This window comes from Vipera berus (assembly GCF_964194415.1).
Source record: "Vipera berus genome assembly, chromosome: 2".
NCBI lineage: Eukaryota > Metazoa > Chordata > Lepidosauria > Squamata > Viperidae > Vipera > Vipera berus.
This window is the reverse complement of record NC_138203.1, coordinates 198,912,819-198,937,911: the sequence shown is the minus strand read 5'-3', so window position 1 is coordinate 198,937,911 and position 25,093 is coordinate 198,912,819. Positions and strand designations below refer to the sequence as shown.

Sequence of the window (25,093 nt, the reverse complement as noted above, 5' to 3'; positions counted from 1 at the left end):
GGTCATAGGCAGCATTCCTCCTCCTCCAAACATGGCGAGTTGAGTTGATGCGAAAGAGCTCGATTTTGGATTCACCTGACCACAACACTTTTGCCCAGTTCTCTGAATCATGTTCATTGGCAAACTTCAGACAGGTCTGTGCATGTGCTTTCTTGAGCAGGGGGACCTTGCGGGCGCTGCAGAATTTCTGTCCTTCATAGCGTAGTGTGTTATCAATTGTTTTCTTGGTGACTGTGGTCCCAGCTGCCTTGAGATCATTGACAAGATCCTCCCATGTAGTTCTGGGCTGATTCTTCACCATTCTCATGATCATTGAAACTCTACGAAGTGAGATCTTGCATCGAGCCCCAGACCGAGAGAGATTGACAGTTATTTTGTGTTTGTTCCATTTGTGAATGGAACCGATTGATGTCACCTTCTCAGCAAGCTGCTTGGCGATAGTCTTGTAGCCCATTCCAGCCTTGTGTAGGTCGACAATCTTGTCCCTGACATCCTTGGACAGCTCTTTGTCTTGGCCACGGTGGAGAATTTGGAATCTGATTGATTGCTTCTGTGAACAGGTGTCTTTTGTACAGGTAACAAGATGAGATTAGGAGCACTCCCTTTAAGAGTGGTCTGGGAGCCAGAAATCTTGCTGATTGCTAGGGGATCAAATATTTATTTCACTCATTAAAATGCAAATCAATTTATAACTTTTTTGAAATGCGTTTTTCTGGATATTTTTTTTTTTTGTTATTCTGTCTCTCACTGTTAAAATAAACCTATTATTAAAATTATACACTGATCATTTCTTTGTCCGTGGGCAAATGTACAAAGTCAGCAGGGGATCAAATATTTCTTTCCCCCACTGTATATGGATTATCTAAATACCTTCAGAAGTTGTCATCCTCATCACTAATCTGAAGCCTTTAGCACCATAAATTCACCACTCTTGCTTTAAAATAAAAATAAATAGGCTACTTTTATCACTGTTTGTGCAGCCTATAGCCTCACTAGCAAGGCCCAACCATATCCTTCATTCATGACAAAAGAGAAAACAATCTGTTCCTTTCCCAAAGAGAGAAGTGCTTTGTTGATATATTTTTTTCTAAAACATTTTTTCTGTGGGGTCATGGGTAAGTGAGGATTACTAATATGTGACAACAGTTAAAGTTGTTTGCAGCCTGAATAATCCTCAAACCAATATGATTTGTAAGATGGAAAAAGAAAGTGTATTGCAGCTTTAATTTTGGAGAAAGCTTATCCACCCCTAACTTTAACACAGCCCATCAGTTTCTTGTGTTCTACATTCCCTTTTAAGAAGACTGGCTTTTGAGGGAAAAGTGTATTCTTTTTAAGAACAAAAATAATTTCCAGAATATTTTGTAAATGAACAAGATAGTGCTGACCTCCATTTGTAACTTTCTTATCTTGTCCCAGCACTTTTCCCAGTTATTGTATTTACCAGTGCAAATTGTGCATATTGAACAAGGAAAGATGGAATTGCTGCACATTGCCCATAGCTTGAGGAACCTCCATATTACCCTGGAAGTCTAGAAGGAGTACATTAAAACCACAGGCTCTGGATAACGATCTTGTACATTTAAAATAAGTTCTATATTTTTAATCAAATTTAATTAAATCAAAATAAAATTTAATCCTCAAATTAAAATCCACAAGCATCAAAGACGTTTACCTTCTCTTTGCAGTCTTTCAGCACTCACCATAGAAAGAACTTGGTATTATATTTTTAAACTCCCTTGCATTTTTTAATGAAAAAAATGTGATATAAAAGTATTTTATTCTGGTGTCCATGTCAATCTGCCAGACACCTGGTGGCATTATGAGTTTGGGAATGCAAAGAGTTATAAAGCCTTTTAGCTGGCAAGGGAAGGAATAAGGATTCTGAGACAGTATTATTTGGTAGACATAACAGAGGTGCCCTGGTACTGTAAAGTCAATAAGATATGATAAAGAAATTCAGGAATAAATCAAGGACAGAAACGTGGAGAGAGCTAGATTCTTAGACTCTGTAAAATCTGACCTTTGTCGCAATTAGAACTTCTTGATATCTGCAAGAAAGTTACTTATTTATCCAAGGCTTGCCCTTGAATCTCTTGCTAAGGCCATTAACATATATTCTACCTTCCTTGTGTTTCCGCTTCATTTTAAGTTATTGCTCTGGCCAAATAACCTGCAAAACAGGGTGGACACTTGTTTGCTTTGCATGTTTTCTACTTCAGCCTTCATCTTTGCAACAATCAGATCTAGAACAGAGATAATTGTTTTAGTTCCATGGGTTATATATTTTTTGTTTCCTGCTTGGCTGCAAGAGTATGGATATGAACATATAAATGGCCTTGGATTGCTTTGGGTGATGGGGAGGGGTGGTTTAATAAATAGTAGGACGCTAATAATACCACTTAGATTTTAACAACTGTAAGCCTATGTTTATAATTAAGTTTTCATTGCTAGTTGTATCATTATCATTTACTCATGTCTAGGATTTTTTAATTTCTCTTTCAGCCTGACCCAATTGCTGTTGGGTTGCATTCAGGTAGAAGATTTGGAAAGAGGATCGTGTTTGCCCACTAAAAATGCACAATATTTGTAGGTTTCACACAGTCCAGTAATACTTTTAAGGTACTTTTATAATTTTAAGCTAGAAGTTTGGGTGTGTCAAACTCAGCATTTAATAGAATTTTCCATTCATCCTTGACAATGTATGCCAACTTCAATTATTTGGTCAGCTGTTTATTTAAAACTTTCACTCTTTAAAATGAAAGAATGAATTACAATGATCAAGTAGCCTTGTTTCATTTTCAGATTAATGTTGCTTAACGTACTGTTTGTTTTCTGAGAAATATATGTGAAAAATACTGCTTGTATGGGACAAATCAGCCTTACAACTAAGGGAAACATTTTAAAAGTACAGTATATGATGATTCAGGCATGCACTCATTTTAAATGGTGACACACATCTCTTCTAGCCAGACACTTGATAATCTGATAGAAAGTTAGGAGTTGATTTGAAAGTCTGCGTGTCTTTATTTACTGTGAGAAGTAGAAGAGGAATGGTTTTATATTGTTGATATTAAAATATAATACTTTCCCATATAGTCAAAGTTTATGCCTGCTTAAAAGTGAAAACAAACTACATGGCTGTTAGCCAGGGCTACCTGCAAGCTACTGTCACTTTATTGAGAATGTTGAAAGTGGTCTTGTGATGCAACCCCCCCACACTTTTGATGAATGCATGGAATGTCTTGATGCCTGTATAAGAGGAGGGTGGGGCCTATAGGAGATGCTATGATGCTGACACAATACACTGACTCCTGCCTAGAAGCCATCTGCCAGGTTGTGCTGAGTTTTTTAAACAAAGGACTAATTCAGCAAATAGAAATTATTTTGTCCTAACCCCTGCTTTTGCCCCCACCATCTCTTGAGAATGAAGCATCTGACAGATAGAAAATATAATTCATAACCAACAGTCCATCTGCACTGATTACACTTTGTAGAAGCTCATATAATAGCCTTTTAAAACTTTGAGACAGAGTTAGAAGGAATTCTTAACAGGGCATCTAGTACTCATTCTGTGGTAGTTTCTTTTATAATATTCACCTGAGAATGTGAACTAACTGCTTGGAAGAGAGAGATTAACCTTATGTATGCAGGTAGGGTTTTTTCCATCTTGGTTGATAAAATCAGCTGCATATTGAAAATACTAGCTGCATGGATTCTGGATTTACGTAATGTCTGTAGGAAAAAAAAGGTATCATTCAGACATCTTGGAAAGAAATAATGTATATGTGTATAAGATCTGAACCCAGATGATAATTACTGAAACCAGTTTAAAGGGCTAATGTTAACCTTAAGCATCCTAAAGGGGACTAAGCATTAGATTATTTTAAAGGCAAGTCTTCTGGTATGAACCCACCCAACACTTAAGATGAGAATGATCACAGCCTCTGATCCTTTTCATAAAGCATGCCGATAAGTGGTTTCCCCATGATTTTAGGATTCCATTTCAGCTATGCTCCCTCTCTAAATATTTTTAGAAAACACTAAAGACTTGTTCCAGACAACACTGCTTTTAATTTCCTGTTGTTGGCTTTTAAAATGTTTATCACTGTCCAGTCTGTTTCTCATGTGTACTCTCCCCCCCCTTTTCTGGTCCTTTAATTGTTTTCATCTTGGGTTTTTTTTTTTGCTACATATTTTTAGATTTGGAAATCAATCCCCATCCTCCCAAAGGCAGGAAGTTTTCATCCAATCTCCTGAGTTGATTTCAACTTTAGAACAGACAGAGACTATATAACACTTGCTGCCCTGCACAATCTTTCTTCATAAATAGCTCTGTTAGTTTTATAGAACATGAATATGAGGTTGTTTTATTATTATTTTTTTATTTTACATCCAGCAATATAGTGGTTGGGTAGTTAAAAGTAACCAATAGCAAATAACAAAATCATTTGTAGATAGCTCAAGTTACATTAACAAAAATTCCCTCTCCGATTCCCTTAGTTATGATAACATAATCAAATTAATACATTTCTAATTGTGACACAATCAATTAAAACAATTTTCAATATATTTTCACTTATACATATCCATGTCCTGTTTTTGAATTTTACCTTATTACAATAGAGTATTTCAAAGTAGCCTGTAATATATAGAAGAAAACTTAATTTTTGGGTAACCCACATTTTCCCCATTTTATTATATAGTAATTATCCTGTCTAAAATACATACATTATTCATTTCAGTACATTCTTATTTTATACAAATATGTTCTGTTTATCATCTTAGTTCACCAATTATTGAAAAAATATCTTTTAATTTAATTTAATTTATTAATATTTGTATACCGCCCTTCTCCCGAAGGACTCAGGGCGGTGTACAGGGCAAGAATAAAACACAAAGCTACAAAAATTAAAAAGTAATTAAATACATGCCCAACAATAAATACATTAATAAAACCCCAATAAAGTGATAGTTGTATCCTTCCAGATTGTTGTATCCTTCCAGATTCTATAATATAAATCAATTCTAATAGCTAACTTTCCCTTCCCTTAGAAGTCTAGAAGTTAAATATAAAATCAGTTTATATCTTTTAAAAGTTCCCCTTAGCCCATTAAGAGAAATTTTAAGCTCTACCATTACAACAAATATATTCTATTTATCATCTTAATAGTTCATCAATTATTAAAATAGTGTTTTTTATTATATCGTTCCAAATTCTATAATATAATTCAAAGTTATGTTTGGATAGCTAATTTTGCTTTCCCTTGAAAATCTAAAACCTAAGTGTAGAATCAGTTTATATCTTTTAAAGATTCCCCTTAGCCCAGGGCAGGGGTCGGCAACCGGAAAAAGGAAAAGAGCCACTCAGAACCGGTTCCATCACACAAACAAAGTGGGAGCCGCAAAAAGTGCACGCGCGTGCGTCCACTCACGCGCATGCGCAAAAACATTTTGCGCATGCGCAAAATGGGAGGCACCTGCGCGGCGACGGGTCTCCCCTTTGGAGAGGTGCGCACCGTCCTGTTCGGAGACCTGCCGCGTTTGTCAAACATGGACAAACGCGGCAGGTCTCCGAATGGGACGGCGGCGGCTTGGGAGAGGTGCGCGCACACCTCTCCCAAGCCGCCGCCGTCCCGTTTGCACAGCTGCCGCGTTCGTCCATGTTTGACGAACGCGGTAGGTCTCTGAACAGGACGGCGGCGGCTTGGGAGAGGTGCGCGTGCACTCTCCAAACTGCCGCCGTCCCGTTTGCACAGCTGCCGTGTTCGTCCATGTTTGACGAACACGGCAGGTCTCCGAACGGGACGGCGGCGCTTTGGAGAGGTGCGCGCGCACCTCAGCCCTTCGGAAAGGTGCGCGCGTACCTCTCGGAACGGGCGGTGCCACTCTCCATTTGGAGAGGTGCCTGCGGATCACTGCCCGTTCGAAGAGGTGCACGCGCACCGGGCGACTGGGAGCCGCAGTTGACGGCTCAAAGAGCCGCATGCGGCTCCGGAGCTGCGGGTTGCCGACCTGTGGCCCAGGGGTAGGCAACCTTGGCTCTTTTATGACTCGTGGACTTCAACACGTTGAAATCCACGAGTCATAAAAGAGCCAAGGTTGCCTACCCCTGCGTTAGCCCATTAAAAGAAATTTTAAGCTCTATCATTACAAGTCCCAACAGAAAGACAAATCCAATTTTTTAAAATCTAACTCTCGCCTTCATTTTGTGCCAATCAGGCTTCCATATCAGTGCCTTTAGATTCTCAAATGTGTCTCCCTTTCTTCCTACACACATTGTTTGAATCCAGGGAGACCATCCAATTATCAGTTTTGTAAAAAAAAGTCCCCTTTGTAATCATTAAGATGTTGCTTTAATAGATCAGTTCTCGATGTTTGGTATGGTCTAGTTGTCATTAGTTCAGTTTGGTCTTCTTCTTCTTCCATTTCCATCTGGCTTAGATAAGAGGGGATGACCAATGATATAGTTATTATTTGGTTGGCTAGGTTCTCAACATACTGTATTTGAAGGCCTTTGTTATCTTCCATTTTAGTGTTGCTTTCTTTGGCTTCTGTTGTTTTTTGAATTGTAGGTTTCATAGTTAAAATCGAGATTTGGGCATCAAGGTTCTCAATAGATTGTATTTGTTGTTCTTTAGGGTCTCCTATTTTGATGTTAATTTCCTCTTCTATTTGTTTTTGGATTGTCAATTCATCATTTAAAGTCAAAGTTTCATTTGTTGGATTTAAGCTGTCAGATTTATCTTGAAGTCTGGCTTTCGTTTGCTCAGTCAGTGCCAGAATTGTTTCAAGCAGGGCTTTTTTTCTCATAGAACGCTCAGAACGACATTCCGGCACCTCTGTTGGCTTTCGAAAGCCTATTTCAGGGGTAAAACTTGGCTCTTTTTTATGACTCGTGGACTTCAACTCCCAGAAATCCTGAGCCAGCCACGCTGAGGGGAAAGAGAGAGGTTTCTAAGCTGAGCCATGCTGGCTCAGGAATTCTGGGAGTTGAAGTCCTTGAGTCATAAAAGAGCCAAGGTTGCCTACCCTGCACTAGAGGAGGACATTAAAATTATTTACAAGGTTCCTTCTTTAGGAACTAAACTTTTAGAATCTAAAACAGCTAATTCAAAAAAGCCAACAGGAAAGAACCTCACATTTTTCATCTGCTTCTGTCTTTTGGAAGGTAAAATTAGATAACAAAATAATCTATTTCCTATGTTAACATCTCTGCAATAAAATCAATAAAGGTAACAGGAAAGAAATGAGAAACATTTTTCTCAATGTAATATGTCTAATTTAGCTGATGCTAGAAAAAATAGTATCTTTTGTAAATACTCTTGAAAACTATTTTGAATCTATAACCATCTGTTAAACCACTTTAAATTAAACAATTCTTAAGAATGAAATATTCTTAATTTGGACTTTACTTTTACTGTTTGGACTGTTGTGTGTTTTGAAAAATAGATTATTTAGAATCTAGTCATGTTGCACTTCAGTCTTTAAATAATTAACCTAGTATATACATAACAATATATGATGTTTTCCATGGTGAGCTTAACTCAATAACAACATTTATTAAAAAGGTTAAAATAATTTCTGGTGATATTATCTGTACATTAAAATTTTGTTTAGTCACAATCTTTCACTTTTCACATTCTGGACAAGCAGTGGTCATGTATCCTAGCAAAAGATGTTACATATGTACATAAGCGTAATCAGTAGCATATGCCTTTTTAAAAATATCAAACATGCAAAGAAACAAACATAAGTCCAAAATATCTGTATTACATTCAGAAATGCCAACTTTGCAACCAGTATTTCTCATCCATAACTATGGCACCCTAAGGATACCTGCATACATGCAAATGCTTCTCTGGGATCAGTAACGCAGCAGGGATTGCTTTTTCCTTCCAATAACAGATTGCTGGAAAATACCAAACATGGCCTTGAGAATTCCAATGTTAGTTGCAAATTTTTCTGGATGTGGTTGGAAAGAGGCCTAGAAGTGCCAGCACAAATACATCACACTTGCTGAACGTGCACACGCAACTAATTACAATCTTCAATTATATGTGATATATCTAAAATGAGATGGGCTGTCTCAACTGCAACTTGCAAACCATTCCGTTTTGCGGCAAAACAATCCAGGACAAGCTGATCAGCAGAGCTTAGAGAGGGCTCATTAACACAATATTTGGGAAGGAAAGAAACAGAAGGACATTTTAACATCTTACAGTTGATGTTATGTTATGTAACATCTTCTGGGAGTTGAAGTCCACGAGTCATAAAAGAGCCAAGGTTGTCTACGCCTGGCCTATTGGCTTTCGAAAGCCAATAGGAATTGCTACTGAGCATGCCAAAAGACCCGTCCGGCAAATGTTGCACAGGCAAGTTGTCTGCAGCAAAGGCAGGAACTTTGCACCCCTCCCTGCTGCCCAACTACACCATCTCAACTAGGTAAGTAAGATATTTGCAAATAGGATGGCAATAAACAATTTAGGCTGCATTTACATCAGGGCTTTTCAACCTTTTCAGAAATTCAGAAACGCCATTTGCTCATTCACTCACTCACTTACTGCCCCTTCGCTTCCAAACACCATTTGCTCATTCACACACTCACTTACTGCCCCGACGCTTCCAAACGCCATTTGCTAATTCACTCACTGACTTACTGCCCCATCGCTTCCAAACGCCACTTGATCGCTCACTCACTGCATTTGGAAGTGATGGGGCAGTAAGTGAATGAGTGCCGGTGCTGGAGGCCATCAGCTGTTTGGCACTGAAGACCACTGCTACGAGGAACACAGCTCTAGGTCGGAGTTCAGAACAGCTCCGGGTGGGGGCTCAGCACAAGCCGCGGCGTGGCAACTGTGGGGAGGGGAATCCCCACGGCGGCTGTGGGGAGGAGAATCGCCGCAGCATGTGGATCCAAGCTTCAGGGATGGGGCTGTAAAGGACGGGCGGCGACGCCGTAGCAAGACACCGGCATCACTCCCAGTGACAGCGCCTCTGAGTTCCGGCACCTTTTTTTTTTTTTTAGGAAAAAAACACTGGTTTCAAGTATCAGTTTATAGTTAAGTGGTGGAATATAATCCTCCATTTCTTTGATGCTTACAAGTAGGTCTTTTGTGGAGGCTATTTTAGTGAAAGTCGGTGAATGTCCACCTCCACTATTCCTAGAGATTGTTTTCAGTGCCAGGTGTTCCCAATTCTTATCTTTAAAGATAGTGTCAAGGACAAATCTGTGTTTCAGCCAGCTCTCACAATAAAGAAAAGGTTTACTTGCTATACCAGGTTTTGCCACAATATGTCATCAATAGCATATAGAATAAGATGTAAAATCTTTTTCCAGACTAAAATGAGGCTTTTATCCAATTAATCTATATTTTTTCCCTCTTCTTTCACAGCTTAAGTAGAAAATAGGGTAGTAGGTCCCCGCAGAAATAAAAGCTTTTTAATAGCCCAGGAATTTCAAAGGTACAAATAACGTTGCTTAATTTTTAAGCTTAGTCATTTGGTTTCTTTTAAGGCTTTAAAAATTTTGTTCCCCAAGTAAGCAGTCGCCAATCTTTCAAAAGAGGGGGAGGAGATTTTCAAAAAGGTCCCACAGGAAAGTAGTTAACGGAATAAGAAAGGTAAGGCCTCACCCAGATCCTCCAGATTGCTTCGTTGTGCTTGATGGTGCTTTTGGCTTTCGGCAGGGAACGGCTTAATGATCGGCCGATCTCTTCTTTGGGCCAGAGGAGCTGCTCTGGATGAAACGGAGGGCTGCCACCCTTCCGTGATCACAAGGAGGGCCTCTTCACGGTGGTCACCCCTCCAGGGCGACTTTCAACCCTTTTTAGGGTCCTCCAAGGAAGATAGATCCGACGGCAGGGAGAGGCTTCTTCTTGCATGTCTACTGGTGCCGCGCGCACAAACCGGAAGCCAGCACAGATAGATTGTTCTTCTTCTGAGTCTAGGACTAGGTCAAACTTTAAATTTCCAAAACAACCTCCCTGGTTTTGTCATTGGCCAAATTATCGGTACAGGTTTCTGGTAGAAGCCAACATATCAGCAGATGGGCTGGGCTCTGTGTCTCTCCACATTCACACAGTATATTGTTATCTGCTAAGAGCCTCCACTTGAGTGCATTGGTTTTACACGTAAGTACTCCAACTCTCAAACTATTCAGGGTTCTCCAAGTAGTATAAGGGAGGTTAAATGGATTAACAAATTATTATTTTAAACAATTTTATGTGAGAATTAATATGCAAGGCCCTTCCCTTTCTTTGCCTTTGGTTGATATCCTCCATCCTGAGATCAGATATAGACTGCAGTAGAATGATAGTATATATATTTATTCTGATTACATTTCTGGCTTCTTTTTAATCTTAATCTTAAATCCAGAATCTGGGAGGTTGTGGAAATACAGTAGAAAGCAAACCCATACTTTTCTTCCTGTAGTACTTTTTGTTGCATCTAAGGAAAATATTGTAGGTAGAATATCCAAGCAGGATATTTATCTAAAATAGAAAGGAGTAGATATTTTCCACTTTGTTCCAAGTGATTTGACCTCTGGTTGATATTTCCAGCTGTATGTTTGTATTCTGCAAACAAGATTCATGCACAGTTGTAATCCAAGCTCTATGGGACTAAAATCTGTGGGTCAGAATTTCTCTGCTTACTCTATTTGTATTGAAATACACTTGGCCCAGATTCCTGGAATATTGATTTCGTCTTCACAGATGTAAAACAAGGAATACATTTTTAATAAGGAACTCGTTTTTTAAAAAAAACATTCAGGTGCTAATTATATGCAGCAATACATCAAATTATTTATCTGTTCAGAATGATCTCTATTTGTTCAAATAACAATTTTTCATTATTTTTTCTAGCTTTCTGCTGCCAATTCATACTCCATTATTGTACTTATTAAATAGTTTAAATCATGGCAAAATGACATTAAGTTTGCTTTGTTTTGTTTTCTTACAGTGGAATCTCGTATGTGACAATGATTGGAAAGCTCCTCTAACTACATCTTTGTTCTTTGTGGGTGTGCTGCTTGGATCTTTTATATCTGGACAACTCTCAGACAAGTAAAGTACACATATTTAAAAATAGCCATTGGGGGTGTGTGAGTTTTAAACATATTTTTGTAATGCTCTTAAGAGGATTCAGAATCATGCTTAACTTGATGGTTAATTCCAACTTTGAAAATACGAACTGAAATCAAACATTCATGGGAATATAGGTTAGTAGACAACCAAGCTATATCTTTGTAAACTAGTTGCATTCTACACATCTATAAGTGTGACATCTTTGTACACCTGTATGAGATATGTGTGCTCCTATGGGGGAGATAAATGCATGAATTTCAATATTAGTACTAGCAATTAAGTTCAAATAAAAGAGATGGCCGTAGGCCATTGTCAGAAGTTTTTCACAGCCTGCTTGTCACTTTTTATAGGGAAGCTGTGAGAATAAAAAAAAAAAGCACTAAACATTTCTAATTGAAGAAGAATCTTGGAATACTGGTTTTGGACAGATAACTAAATAAGAAACATATGCTTAACCTTTCCCCTGTTGCACATTTTTTTTAAAAAACTGTTCTCTAGGACTTTAGTGCATTTATTTCAATGTAATATTTAGTTTTCCCTTTAGGTTTTTGGTGGAGCGGATAATCAGTTTTGTGCAATTCTAATGCAAACCAAATACAGTATCATATGCTATTTATTTCTAAGTTCCAACCAGTCTATTGTAAGACTGCCTAGCACAGAACAGTCTTCTCTAACCTATCAGAAGTGATGGACTACAGCTTTCATCATTCCCACCTAGCATAGAGGTGGGAGTTCCAGTGCAATATTTCTGGAGGTTAGATTAGCTGACTGTTGGAAATGCTGGATGATTGAACCCTCCATAAACAAAATCAATCATATGAATAGTGAAGGTAATACTGTATACTACCACCTTGTGTTCATCTCAATATATTACTGAGAAAGGCAAGCCAGTTTTTTTAAGTTAATGTTATTACGTAATGCTACTAACTGAGCATTTTGCTACTCTTGAGTTTCATCTGTATTTTTTGTAGTTGTCCAGAAATATTTGTATGTGTGTGTTGGTTGTTAAATTTGTGTTAACATGTTTGGTTTGTGGGGGGTTTTGTGGGGGTTTGGTGAACATAATGGGTAGATTACCATTTAAATCTGCATCTCAATCTGCCATCACTAGATTCATATTAAGATCTATTTAGCAACTGGATTCAGAGTGCCCAAGATTCTAACTACAAATTGATTTCAATTTGGATTAGTTTTTCCCTTTATTTAGTTAGAAAAATTCCCCTTTCCCACTATATCCTTTGTATTTGATCCAGGTAACAATGGAGAATGGAGTAGAATAACCTCTAAACTAAGCTTGAGTAATTCAGGCATAGACAATGTGGAAAGTTCTGTTGCTAAATCTGTTCACATGATAATGTACCTATTTTTCTTTGAAATCTACTGAAAATAAAGGGGAGATTGGGTGGACCTATTTGCTCTTCCTAAAAGCAAACAACAATTATATTCTGATTTAATTTATAATTTTTTGGCTTGCTTGTTCTTCTTTTTCCCAAAAGGTTTGGCAGAAAAGCTATTCTATTTGCAACCATGGGTGTGCAGACAGGTTTCAGCTTCCTCCAGATCTTCTCAACCAGCTGGGAAATGTTCACAGTGCTTTTTCTTATAGTTGGCATGGGGCAGATTTCAAATTACGTTGTCGCCTTCATATTAGGTAAGATTATTTTCACTCTTAAAGTTTTACTTGCCTGTTTCAATATGTCACCGCAATCACATTTCACAGGAAACAAGCCCCTGCTTAAAATATTCCCACATATAAGTATGAAAACTATATTTAAGAAAAATAGCTAAATTAAAAGAACGGCTAAAAACTGGTAGAACCTAAGAAATTCCAGATGTTGAAGAGAATAAAATTTGCCAAGTGAAAGAAAATATTTTCTGTTAATTTTGCCAGCTGATTCAGCGACTTAAGTGACTCATTCCCACTGTGTGGTTATACTGTTTTTGAGGTTTAACATAGCTTAATAGAATGTAACAGAATAACAGAATTGGAAGCGACCTAGGAGGTCTTCTAAGAGACCGTATGCCCGTGGTGGTGAACCTATGGCAACCGTGCCACAGGTGGCACACAGAGCCCTCTCTGTGGGCACGCAGGCCATCTCCCCAGTCCTAGGCCTTCAGCTGGGTTTTAGAAAACCTTTTGGCTTTAGGCCTCTGCCGCCGTGTGCAAAAAAAAAGGTTCAATCAATCAATCAATTTCAACTTCTCACAGGGAAAAAAAAAGATCTTGCAAAGTTGGAATTGATGGATTGAACTTTTTAGTCCCACCCAGTCTGCTGTTACCACCGCAGCCACGCCCACCCAATGGGCCACACCCACCCAGTGGGCCACGGGGTTTGGGTTGCAGTTCGGGCACTCAGTCTCTAAAAGGTTCACCATCACTGCCGTATACCATTTCAGACAAATGGCTATCCAATCTCTTCTTAAAAACTTGCAGTGTGGGAGCATCCACAACTTCGAGAGGGAAGTTGTAGATTTGTCTGGGCAAACTTAGACATTTCAGTAATTGATTTCAGACTGTTACAGAAGTAACATTCACTAGCTATTCTGAAACCTTTGTTAATTCATCAGAAGCCAGAACTTGCTTAACAAGGAAAGCAGAGGGAATATTTGAGAAAAGGGTGAGTAGGCTGAGGGACATCATAAATATGAAAAAGGGGCAATTTTAGCATAAACAGCAGGTTTCTTCTGAACTCCCTTAGCCATCTTGTCATGCTTTTTTCCCCTCCCTCCCTCAGTCTTGAATAACAAGAACTGGGAATGGTTGACAGATACAGGAACTCCCATCTTCTAGCATTCATAGTTAGGAAATTTATTCTTTGTTAATACAGTATTGAAGACTGCCAAGAGACTAATATTTAAATCAGCAATGGCACTACTTAGAAGGAAATTAGGGAAGGTTGCTTCTTTAAATGATTATGTTTTATGCCACCATAAGCATATCCATAAGGCAGTGGTGCCCAACCTTTACAGCTTGGCAGCCAGCCCACTGCTCACACAAGTCGAGCAATGCATGTGCACGTGCTGGCCAGCTGCTTGTGTGGCCCAGTTCTGAACAGGCCCCAGCCCCAGTAATGGGCCGCAGCCCGGGGATTGAGGACCCCTGCCATAAAATCTGAGGTAAAGTCCATCCCCATCATACTTTTTATGCAGGCAATCTTGAATCATGCTAAGCTATATGTGGTCACCAGTTTCAGATTGTTGCCTTCCTGGAGCCTGATGATAATTATTTGGCTTCAGTTTGACTTTTGAATTCAGAGTTATCTAAACAGGGTTCCCCAATCCCCAGTCCATGGACCAGTACCGGGCCGCGACATGCCAGCAACCGATCCGCATAAACAAGCAAAGCCCCATGTATGGGATGCAGGCAGAACACAAAACCACACATTCTCCTGTCTGTAGAAAAATCTCTCTCCACAGAACCAGTCCCTGGTGCCCAAAAGGTTGGGAACCTCTGATCTAAAAATTTCATGTTCAGATACAATAGGGAGTTAATTTCTTGCTGTTTTAGCTGGATTAACCATCAAGTTGAATTGGCTCACTAGTTTTACTACAGCTATTACTTTACTATTCTTTATTAAATTATATGTGGCATTGCTTTTTTTTAGTGATCTCAGCCACCAGATTACCAAATTTGTCCTGTTGAATGCTGATGCTTCAGAAAAGGAATTATTGGAAGATAAGAATATTACTCTGTCCCTGTTTAAATGACAGTTTTTTTTTCAATTAAAGAATAAAGAGCAATGATGTGTGTTTTGTTGATCTTTGTATAGAAAAGGAAATCACCACCACTTTGTGGAATAGAAGAAAAATTACAACTGAGAACATTACTGAAATTAAGTTTCCTTATGAGATATACTTATTCCTCTAAATTTAAGCCAGAGTCATCAAAACCAATGCAGGTTGTGTGTTTTTTTTCCATTGCCATTAATAGAGATAAATGAGAGACAAACTTTGAATCTCAGCAGGAGCAATTTTCTGGTTTTTGTTTTTAAAAAAACAACTACCAATTTGGTCATGTATTAATTAAGCAGCTACTTATTAAAATATAAATATTTTAGTAATTTATATATTGATATTAATAATTTATATATTAATATTTAACAATGGGAGTATTTTAAAGATATTGTTTGCCCTTAAAAACTAGTTTTGCCCTGGAAAATTTGAATGACGCAATTTTTTTAAAAAATCAACTTTTTCCTTCTTGTTTATGGATTTTTAAGCTATAAATATTTACCAAAATGTGTCAACCCTGTTCATGAATTTCTACAGAATTAGGTAACTATAATGGTGGGGAGCCAGGGAGGAGGTGAAAGTAGGACATAGAAAGGACAGTGAAGTCAATGGCTTACTATGCAGAATAAGTCTTCTATGAAATAATCTGCAGGTGGCTACCGGATTGTGGCTGTTTACAAGTGATTACCCTCAGACTGGGTTATTTGGAAGTGTTTGAGAATAGTTTTTAATTCCAAACAATATTGGCCTTATGAACTTGGTTATAGTTTTGCTAGTTATTCATTTAAACTTGCATTTTTTAAAACAAAATTCTCTCTCTTGCATTTTAGAAACTTTGAGAGAAAATGTATTTTAATACATTAAACCCTTTGGGATCAATAAAGGCACAGAACGTACTTATCTAATACATTTTGGATTTATAATATATAGAAAGGGAAAACTGATGATTGTTCTTTTTCCAATGCTATAGCCAAATTTTATCTCCTTGAACTGTATGACACTATTTTTTCCACAGGAACAGATTGCAAAGGAAAGGAAATGTGAACATTTCCAGAACACTTTCACAAAATGAACAAAAAACATTACAAGGAATTTTAGCACCTTCTGAAAATATACACATTCTCACACTTTATGTTTGGTTAAGTAAAAACTGTTTATTCAGTTTGTAGCTATTTGGAGGCATTTTTTAAGTGTTCTCAGTGAATTTAAATAAAATATATCTAAACTATTTTTAGTCTCTATCAAATAACATCTGTTTTTTGAGGACTTTAAATACCAAGCATTGGAGTCAAGAATTAAGCAGATGTGTGATATCCTCCTTCTTTCCCCAAATGGGAGAAAATACATACATAGAATAAAATGCCAACCAAACAGCCTAGCCCAGGGGTAGGCAACCTTGCCTTTTATGACTCGTGGACCTCAACTCCCAGAATTCCTGAGCCAGCCATGCTCAGGGGAAAGGGAGAGGTTTCCAAGCTGAGCCATGCTGGCTCAGGAATTCTGGGAGTTGAAATCCACGAGTCAAAAAAGAACCAAGGTTGCCTACCCATGGCCTAGCCTATTAATGCTTTTTCCTCCCATTCCTTATAATAATTAATCACATAATACTTTACAGTGCTTTCCTCGACACCTCTCATATGCCTGCTGAGTTCTACACTCACATGTAAAGGTAAAGGTTCCCCCGCACATGCGTGCTAGTCGTTTCCGACTCTAGGGGCCGGTGCTCATCTCCGTTTCAAAGCCGAAGAGCCAGCGCTTGTCCGAGGACGTCTCCGTGGTCATGTGGCTGGCATGACTAGACGCCAAAGGCGCACGGAACGCTGTTACCTTCCCACCGTAGTGGTCCCTATTTTTCTACTTGCATTTTTACGTGCTTTCGAACTGCTAGGTTGGCAGAAGCTGGGACGAGTAACAGGCGCTCACTCTGTTACGCGGCACTCGGGATTTGACCCGCCAAACTGCCGACCTTCTGATCGACAAGCTCAGCGTCCTAACCCACTGAGTTACTAGTAATTGCTATACAGTAGGGTGCAGCAATGTTTTTAGGAAAGTATGTCTATAAACAGATTAATAGTGCTGCAATAAGAGCGAGATCAGTACAAGTCAGTGAAAACTAAGGAAATCATGCCACTTTCAGAACCCTGGAATCTTTAGTATACAGTACAGGTCAGGTTGTGCAATTTTCTAAGTGCTTTCAGTAGAAAATAGTTGTCTTTTGTTTCTTTTACTTGGATCAAACATGAATTTATGACTGTACTGACTCATAAATTTTATTATAACAATTTCTTTTAACACTGTACCTTATCTGAAAAGTACATTGTTCTGTAGCATTTTTCCAAGAAATCATTTTCAGAAATTATGTACTCTTTAATGCCAAGTCATATGTTTCATAATGGGAATGAAAGAGAACATTCTTAAGACATTCAATATCCCTTTATCATAGTTGAACAGAGGACAATTCTGATGTTATTCCTGCTGCCCTGGCATATAGGAATGTTTTTCCCTATATTTGAGCAAAGTGTCATAGTACAGTTTAGAAAAAGCAACTGAAAGTTTTTGAAAGATTTTCTTTCAATTTCATTGGATAAGGAAAGGGAATTATGACACCAAGCATGCTATTCTTTATTTGGCTTAAGTACATTGCAGTAGATTATGTGAGGTTATGATTACTTTGATTTTTTTCCAGTCCAGAACCACATTATTCCCTGATGGGTTAAACATACAGTAAAATATGGGAAGCAATATCCATATTCCTGGAAATGCTTCATGAATTTTAAATGGAATTCTAAAATATTTTTTTAAATACCTTCCAGTGAATGTAATGTTTCATGTATTCTGCATGGTTGTTCATTGCTTTCTAGTGCAACCTTAGGGATTAAGTTTGTAGATACTGTAAATTATTAATTACTTTGCAGTTTTAATACTTATGCGATATTCCCTAAGCAACTGGTCCAAATGAGCATGCTCCTTCAAAGAACTCGGGCATTAATATGGCAGAGATAGTCATTGACTTGATATCTCTGTGAAATGATCTGATATGAACATTTTCGTATTACTCTTTGGAAGGGCTTGGTTTCTTTTCCAAAATTTGGATGCATGGATGAATGGACAGACAGAATGAAAAGATTTGAGTAAACCATTTAGGCTCAGGAAACATTCCCTTGTTGCTAAGATTATTATTTGGTACAGTTTGGTTTATAGATAAGGCTGTCTTCTAATTAGTCAAAAGATGGCTAACTAAACATTTTAATCAATCAAACATGCATTAAAGTACATAGAAATAAAAGCAGTAATTTTTTTTAAAAAAAACAGCATTTTTGCTAAACATTTCAATGTGAATGAAAATGGAGTTGTCCTATCCATAATTCGTAAAGTGCTTTCTTATTTTTTTTTTCAAATAAAGTTTTTGGCTGGTAGGTTGTAGGTTTTTTAGCATAAATTTAATAATAAGGATGATCCCTTCTTAGTAGGGCTGGATTAAGCCATGTAATGCCCTAGGTATAGCTGAATAATGGTGCCCCTTGGCCCTTCCATTGCTTAACTGGATTAAGACACTTAAGTGCTGAAAACCAAAGTCAGTTGTAGCAGTGAATGAGCTTTCGTGGGGGATAAAACCTTGTGGCGCCTCTCTTCAATTGGTGTCTTAAGCCTCTGCTTATTTTGCTTAACAGTTAATCCAGGGCTAATTGTTAACTAAAACAAGTAGTTTAGCTGTCTATTCGTGTAAGCTAATGCTTGAGTTGGATACCTTTTGTTTGTTTATTAGAGTTATACCCCACTTTAATTTTGTACTAGAATAGAATAGAATAGAATAGAATAGAATAGAATAGAATAGAATAGAATAGAATAGAATAGAATAGAATAGAATAGAATAGAATAGAATAGAATAGAATAGAATACTGGAAGGGACCTTGGAGGTCTTCTAGTCCAGCCCCCTGCTCAAGCAGGAGAACCTATACCATCTCAGATTGGCATAGGTGATGCACATAAGGTGATGCACATAATGTTCACTTCTTTACAACAACATACTTGGGCTGAGAGAAAGTGACTGGGTCAAAGTCACCCAGCTGGCTTATATAAAGGACTAAAAGACTTGGTCTCCTGGTTTCTAGTCTAGCACCTCAATCATTGCATTTAGCAGTAATATCAGACTGTGCTTGTGATTGCCTAAAAAAGAAAAAGACTCCAGTTGTGGGACTTCTCTTTCTGGCAACCCCAGTCAGTATGACCAGTAGTCAGTAATTACAAAAGTTGGAGTCTTAACAGTCGCCAAGATGCTACATTTCCCTACTCCAGTGTAAAATTAAAACTGATGGTTATTGAAAGTGTAACCATGGACTAACTGAATCACTGATCTGCTTAAGCTAAAGCAGTTCTAATAATCTTTTGTTGTTAGCTGTGAAGTCATGTCCGACTCATCGTGACCCTATGGACAACGTTCCTCCAGGCCTTCCTGTCCTCTACCATCTTCTGGAATCCATTTAAGCTCACGCCTACTGCTTCAGTGACTCCATCCAGCCACCTCATTCTCTGTCGTCCCGTTCTTCTATTGCCCTCAACCTTTCCCAGCATTAGGCTCTTCTCATTAGGTGGCCAAAGTATTTGATCTAATAATCTTACGCATATTAAAACATATTTTCAGTAGTGACATGGCTATGTTTCTTTTTTTTTTTATTGAAAAGTTTTAACATACAATTTTTCTTTAAAACCCCCCCTCCCCCTCCCTTCACCCTCCCCCCCTACCTCTCCCCCCTCCCCCCCTCCCCCCCCGACTTCCCAGAGCTAAATACAAGGTATATATAAAAAAAACCAATCCTAAACAATCATATACTAACATGGCTATGTTTCAATAACCTCTCTTATTTCTTTCCAAAATATAACTGAAATATATCAATCAACTAAATATATCAATTCTGATGCACAGTATGTATTGACATATAATTTAACTTAAAGTTAAATTATATATCAGTACACATTGTGCATCAGAATTCCCTGCTAATCATGTTCAACTTTAGGCTAAATTGGTGTCATGCCTGTCTTGGAAACTGTAGGACATGGCTCCACTTAGAAAGACTGCATTTAATTTTCAAAGTGCAAAATAAAATATTTTGGGTAAATTTTAAAATAGAGTTAAATGCTAACCACACTCCTTGTTTTAAACAGGCACAGAAATTCTTGGCAAATCAGTTCGTATTATATTCTCTACGTTAGGAGTTTGCATATTTTTTGCAATTGGCTACATGTTGCTGCCACTATTTGCTTACTTCATCAGAGAATGGCGGATGCTGCTACTGGCTCTTACTATCCCTGGGGTGTGCTGCATTCCATTGTGGTGGTGAGTTTAATTGTTCTGAAAGTTGTTCAGCTTCAGAAATGTTGCTTGCCTCTGTAGCTGATAACCTTCACTGTTATATAACCAGTGGGCATTTTACAGCCTTGAGTTGATGTAGATATATTTCCCCACCTTTGGCATTTGATTGCAGAGAGCAGTGGACTGTTTTGACTGTTCCTTTAACGTAGATTATCTTTATTTTGAGTCTGATTTGACTGCTTCTATAGGACTTACTCTGCGGGAGTTCTGGATTATGTCATTCTGACCTCTAACTTTTAAAAAATAGTTTTTTTAAAAAAAAGAATTGTAAGTCATTGTAAGATGACTTAACCTGCTCAAATTTTTCCCTTCTCAATCATCTTTAATTCCACTTTTTCTGTTGAGGTACAGACAGAATTTCCTGATAATCTAAAAGAGTCCATGACATTTTTAAGAGCAGCTGCAGAAAGCAACACTGTATGGCTAAATCTCTCTATTTTTTCTAGTTAGTGTGTATGCATTGAATGTTCACAGTCACTTTTATATCTTTAAGAACAATTCTAATAAATTCATGAAACCGTTAAAACAAATTACTGTATCAAAAGAACCCACTTCCAATTGCTAGTACCAAGAAATACTGAAACTATGAAGTTATATATATATGTGTATATTTTCTTACTTGTAAAACATTCTGAAGAACTATATTCCCTTATGATAACTAAAAATTGGAAAGTGTATGATAGGGTCTACTAAAACTAATCAATTTTGTTATAAAATTTGTTAGGCTTAAAAGATAGTACCGGACTTCTGAGTTTTGTACAGCACTCGTATCGTAAAGAATGGAAGCTGATCGCACACCTTCCATCAACATTCAAGTCTCAACAATTTTGATTTACTGGCCTGAAATAATGATTCAGTAATAGATTCTGATATCATCTTACTGTTGGTATTTAATATGTCATTTTAAAGAATTTGTTTGCAATTTAAAAGATTGCTTGCAAAGATATAGTTCACCAATATTTATATATCAGTTTTAGAGATTAAAAGCATTGGAAAGTTACACTTTTTTAAGAAGATAATCCTTCTTGTTTCTGCATAAGCATTTTGCAATTTTAACTGAAGGGAAATACTGTGGTTTCTAATTTATGAATATACAGCCTCCCACAGTTTACTTGATATTAAAGCAAATATCTATATGTTTTAGATCTCAGTTCTTGCTTTTCAATGTGTCAGTCATTTCGTTCAAATGCTTATACTGGATTTGGCCTAAAATTATTAGAAGTATATTTGGAGATCTATAATGTTTAAATGTCTTTGTGTTTTAGGCTATGTTCTTCAGAAATAATGTTGCAAATAACTTTAATCAAAAACTTGGTTAATTCCTACATGTACTGTTTAAACCCTAACCACCCTAACCTTTTTTAAAATTTCTTCCTGTACTTTATAGGCCCTTTCTTCACAATTAACTCTATGATCCAGGAACCACATTTTTGAGATTGTATTAATAGAAAGCCACAAAAGTAGAAAAGTTTAACTTTCTGTTCCAGTTTTACATGCAGAGTGCCAAAAAGAGAATCCTGCTAAAATCTTTTTTTTTAATCTGAGACAGATGGGAAACATTTCTCTGAATCAGAATAAGAAAATTCTATTTCAGAATGTCTACTTGCTGATAATGACAGGAGCTACTTTTTGGTTACTATTTCAAAAAGTAATTGTTGCCACATCAGTATGTTTGGAATAATGTAAATAGAGATATTAATGTGAATTGAGTGTGAGGTATTATCTTTCCTCTACCTTTTAAAATGGCTTTTTTTTCTTGTTTGGCCTCTCCCCTCCTATTCAGTTCTTGGTCCATTCCATCTTAGATTTGTGCACTCAGCACCTCTGCATATGCCCCAAATTTCTCTCTCCCCTCCCTCCTCATTTTTTTTTCTGTTCTTGGTCATTATACTTCTGCATTTAACTGAATTTTCCTCTTAAGAATATTTCTCGCTTCTAAAGTTGGCAAAAACAAGTATTAAAATGTCTGACTTTTGATGCTGAGATGAAGGAGAGCTATTTCACTTAGCTAGAGCTACCAGATTTAAGTTGCAAAAATTTCATACAGTGACTAGATTGATAGCAATAGATTGATACAGAACTCTCTCCCCTGCATCCCTGCAGCCCCTATTGTTTGCTTGTATCTAGTAATTCTTTGGATTGTTCCAGCCCAGCAGTTGTCTGTCAACCCTAATATACTTTAATTCTACAAGTTACTTGGTCTGTAAACCAGTAAATATCCTCTTTTTCCAAATGATGGCAAAATATTATAGATATTTTGATTATAGTTATTGGTTTATAGATCAAGGAGATTATGAAATCAGTTCTTTCCTGTGAGTAAGAAGCGATATACCAATAATGTATCGCTACAAACTACCCTGTGGTAAAACTTTTAGATTAAATAGGACTTTTGTTTTTGTGGTTTCCTATGTTTGAATCAAAGATTGCAATCCTTGAAAATTCAAATAAGGGAGATTCACATATTTGAAACATAAGTTAGAAGAACAGGGCCATATCACAAGCTTCTGTTTCTGATACTATTATTTGAACAAGAAAAAAATCAGGTTCATAAGATAAAGTTTTTAAATTTCTTCAATTCTAGCCTGTTTGAAAATTGATAGTACTAAATAAGTTATATATATATGGTAACTAAATAAATTTGTTTCATAATGTATGTATTTTTTAAAAAGTACAATCCAAATTTTCTTACCATTTTTGAAGCAAAAAATTCAGTACTTTTATTGCATTTCTGTGCACATAACTAGATGTAAGCCACATTGAACTCTGGATCCTCCATACATGTCTTAGTACTAATGTACTTGTTTTATTAAGTTGCGGGGTGGGGGTGGGCATTTAGATGTAAACATTGGCATATAAATTAAATAATTAAAAAAGAAGATATGCTTCGAGGCTTTAAACCTTTGCAGGAAATAGGGCAATTTAAAAAATAGCGAACAAAATCCCAAGTGTATTAGTGGACAATTAGATTTTCCATGTGTGACAGGCATGGATGTTTCCTCTTTCAGAAAGGCTCATGATGGATTCATTTATAGCATTTGTAAGCATTATAATTTGTTGGTATCCCACTTAACATTAATTTGGGTTTGAATTATATTGAGCCTTGGTGGAGCAGTGGGCTAATGCCTCCTTAAGTAACACCAGCTGCCTGCAATTAGTGCAGGTTCGAGTCCCACCAGGCTCAAGGTTGACTCAGCCTTCCATCCTTCCGAGGTAGGTAAAATGAGGACCCAGATTGTTGGGGGCAATAAGCTGACTTTGTAATAATGCCGCTTGAGATGGGGCCGAAAGCCCTAATAAGCAGGCATATACATAGAATGAAGGCTATTGCTAAGCACATTGATTTGTGCTTTAAATTGTAAGTTGCCCTGAGTCTTCGGAGAAGGGCGGGATATAAATGGGATTAAAATAAAAAATATATATTTAAAGATCTGGTACTTTGCAACACTGTTTATTTTATGTTGTAGTGACAAAGCTGAGCAAAGGTGGAAATCTGGAGGTCTCAAACTCGCTTCCCCAGCTACATCCTAGCTCTGCCCCTCCTGTCTTTTGGACAGTGCTTTGGTAACTCCTGCTGCTGCCACGTGGCTTCCTGGGAACACCTTATTTGGCGTTATCTTCTTAATCCTATTTATGAGACAGGGAGGCCTCCCACAGTCTGTGCTGAGTAATTGGTAACTAAAAGGGTTTGGGGAAAAATCTATACTGCAAGCCCTGGGTGTAATGGTATAGCGACTTGAGGTTTTGTCAACAACTTTGCCCCAAAAAAGAACCAATTTTACTAGAGATGGGTGAGACTTTTTTTTAAAAAAAAGAAAAGTTAAAAATGTTAACAACTTTAGATTTCAAAATTATACACAATTCAGAGGTGCCTCAATTACACGCAATTCAGACATGCCTTCCAAATTATTAAAAAGAGAACTGTAAAACAAGATGCACGCCAGAACACAATGGCACTGGTTAAGAACAAATATTGCTATTGCTATCCTTGCTAACCAATGGATTTTAGAGGCAAAACAATTACATTTATGGCCAGTCTGAGTTATAAATGAATGAAAATTGACACTGAACACTCAACTTCCTATAGTTGTCCAACAAAACAAAGATATTTAAGAACCCACCCGTTAAGCAAATCAAAGAATCGTAATTTGCATCCTTCTACAAAAAAACAAGGGTCTCTTGAATTTGCTGTTCCTTTTGCTTCATTTTATCTGGGAAATTCTTTTCTCTCTGGAAAGCCACCTTTCTTCAGAGGCGGTAAACTTCTTCTAGCTCACTCCTGTTCCTGTTCTTCCCATGCCTTCCTTCCCCTCTGTTCCCTTTTGAAGTTGTTTTCTTTTGAAAGTTTATATCTCTAGTTGAGGGAGGGATTGTGAGTTCTCTCCAAATTTTCCTCACAAAAGGAAGATATTGATTATATATTTATACATTTGTCAGGCATGTAAATTGAAAATATTTTTTCTTGCTAATTTTTTCTGTAAAATCAGAAGTCCCTATAAAATTTGGTTAATATTTCTTAACTTTTTGAAAATGTAATATTTATAACAGAATAGGCATTGAAATCTTTAGAGGCACTAGGTTATTAGATTCATGATCTATTTTTGGGACATTTTAATAATTTCCTTTCCCAAGAAAATACTATGACCTCTTATGAAGAAACCAAGAAACTGCAATCAAGAAGGCCCACAGATTGATTGACCCTAAAGATAAGACCTTGCTAATTGAATTCTTCAGGTGAAATCGACATGTAGCTCCTCTAATGTATGAATTTGCATAAATATACTGCTCAAAAAATAAAGGGAACACTTAAACAACACAATGTACTGTATTTAATAGTAGGATGTCTTATCTTGTGTTCCCTTTATTTTTTTTTTGAGCAGTATACATTTTGATATATTTAGAGTGG

The 25,093-nt window shown here is 37.2% G+C and overlaps 1 protein-coding gene across 1 annotated transcript in view; it reads left to right on the top strand.

Moving 5' to 3' along the window:
- The window catches only part of SLC22A4 (solute carrier family 22 member 4), a 72,895-nt gene that overhangs the window by 33,767 nt on the left and 14,035 nt on the right, over positions 1–25,093 (top strand). The window contains exons 2-4 of the mRNA XM_081318615.1: positions 10,963–11,066; positions 12,584–12,738; positions 19,983–20,154. Coding sequence (XP_081174741.1) covers positions 10,963–11,066; positions 12,584–12,738; positions 19,983–20,154 — 431 coding nt within the window. The remainder of the gene's footprint in view (positions 1–10,962; positions 11,067–12,583; positions 12,739–19,982; positions 20,155–25,093) is intronic.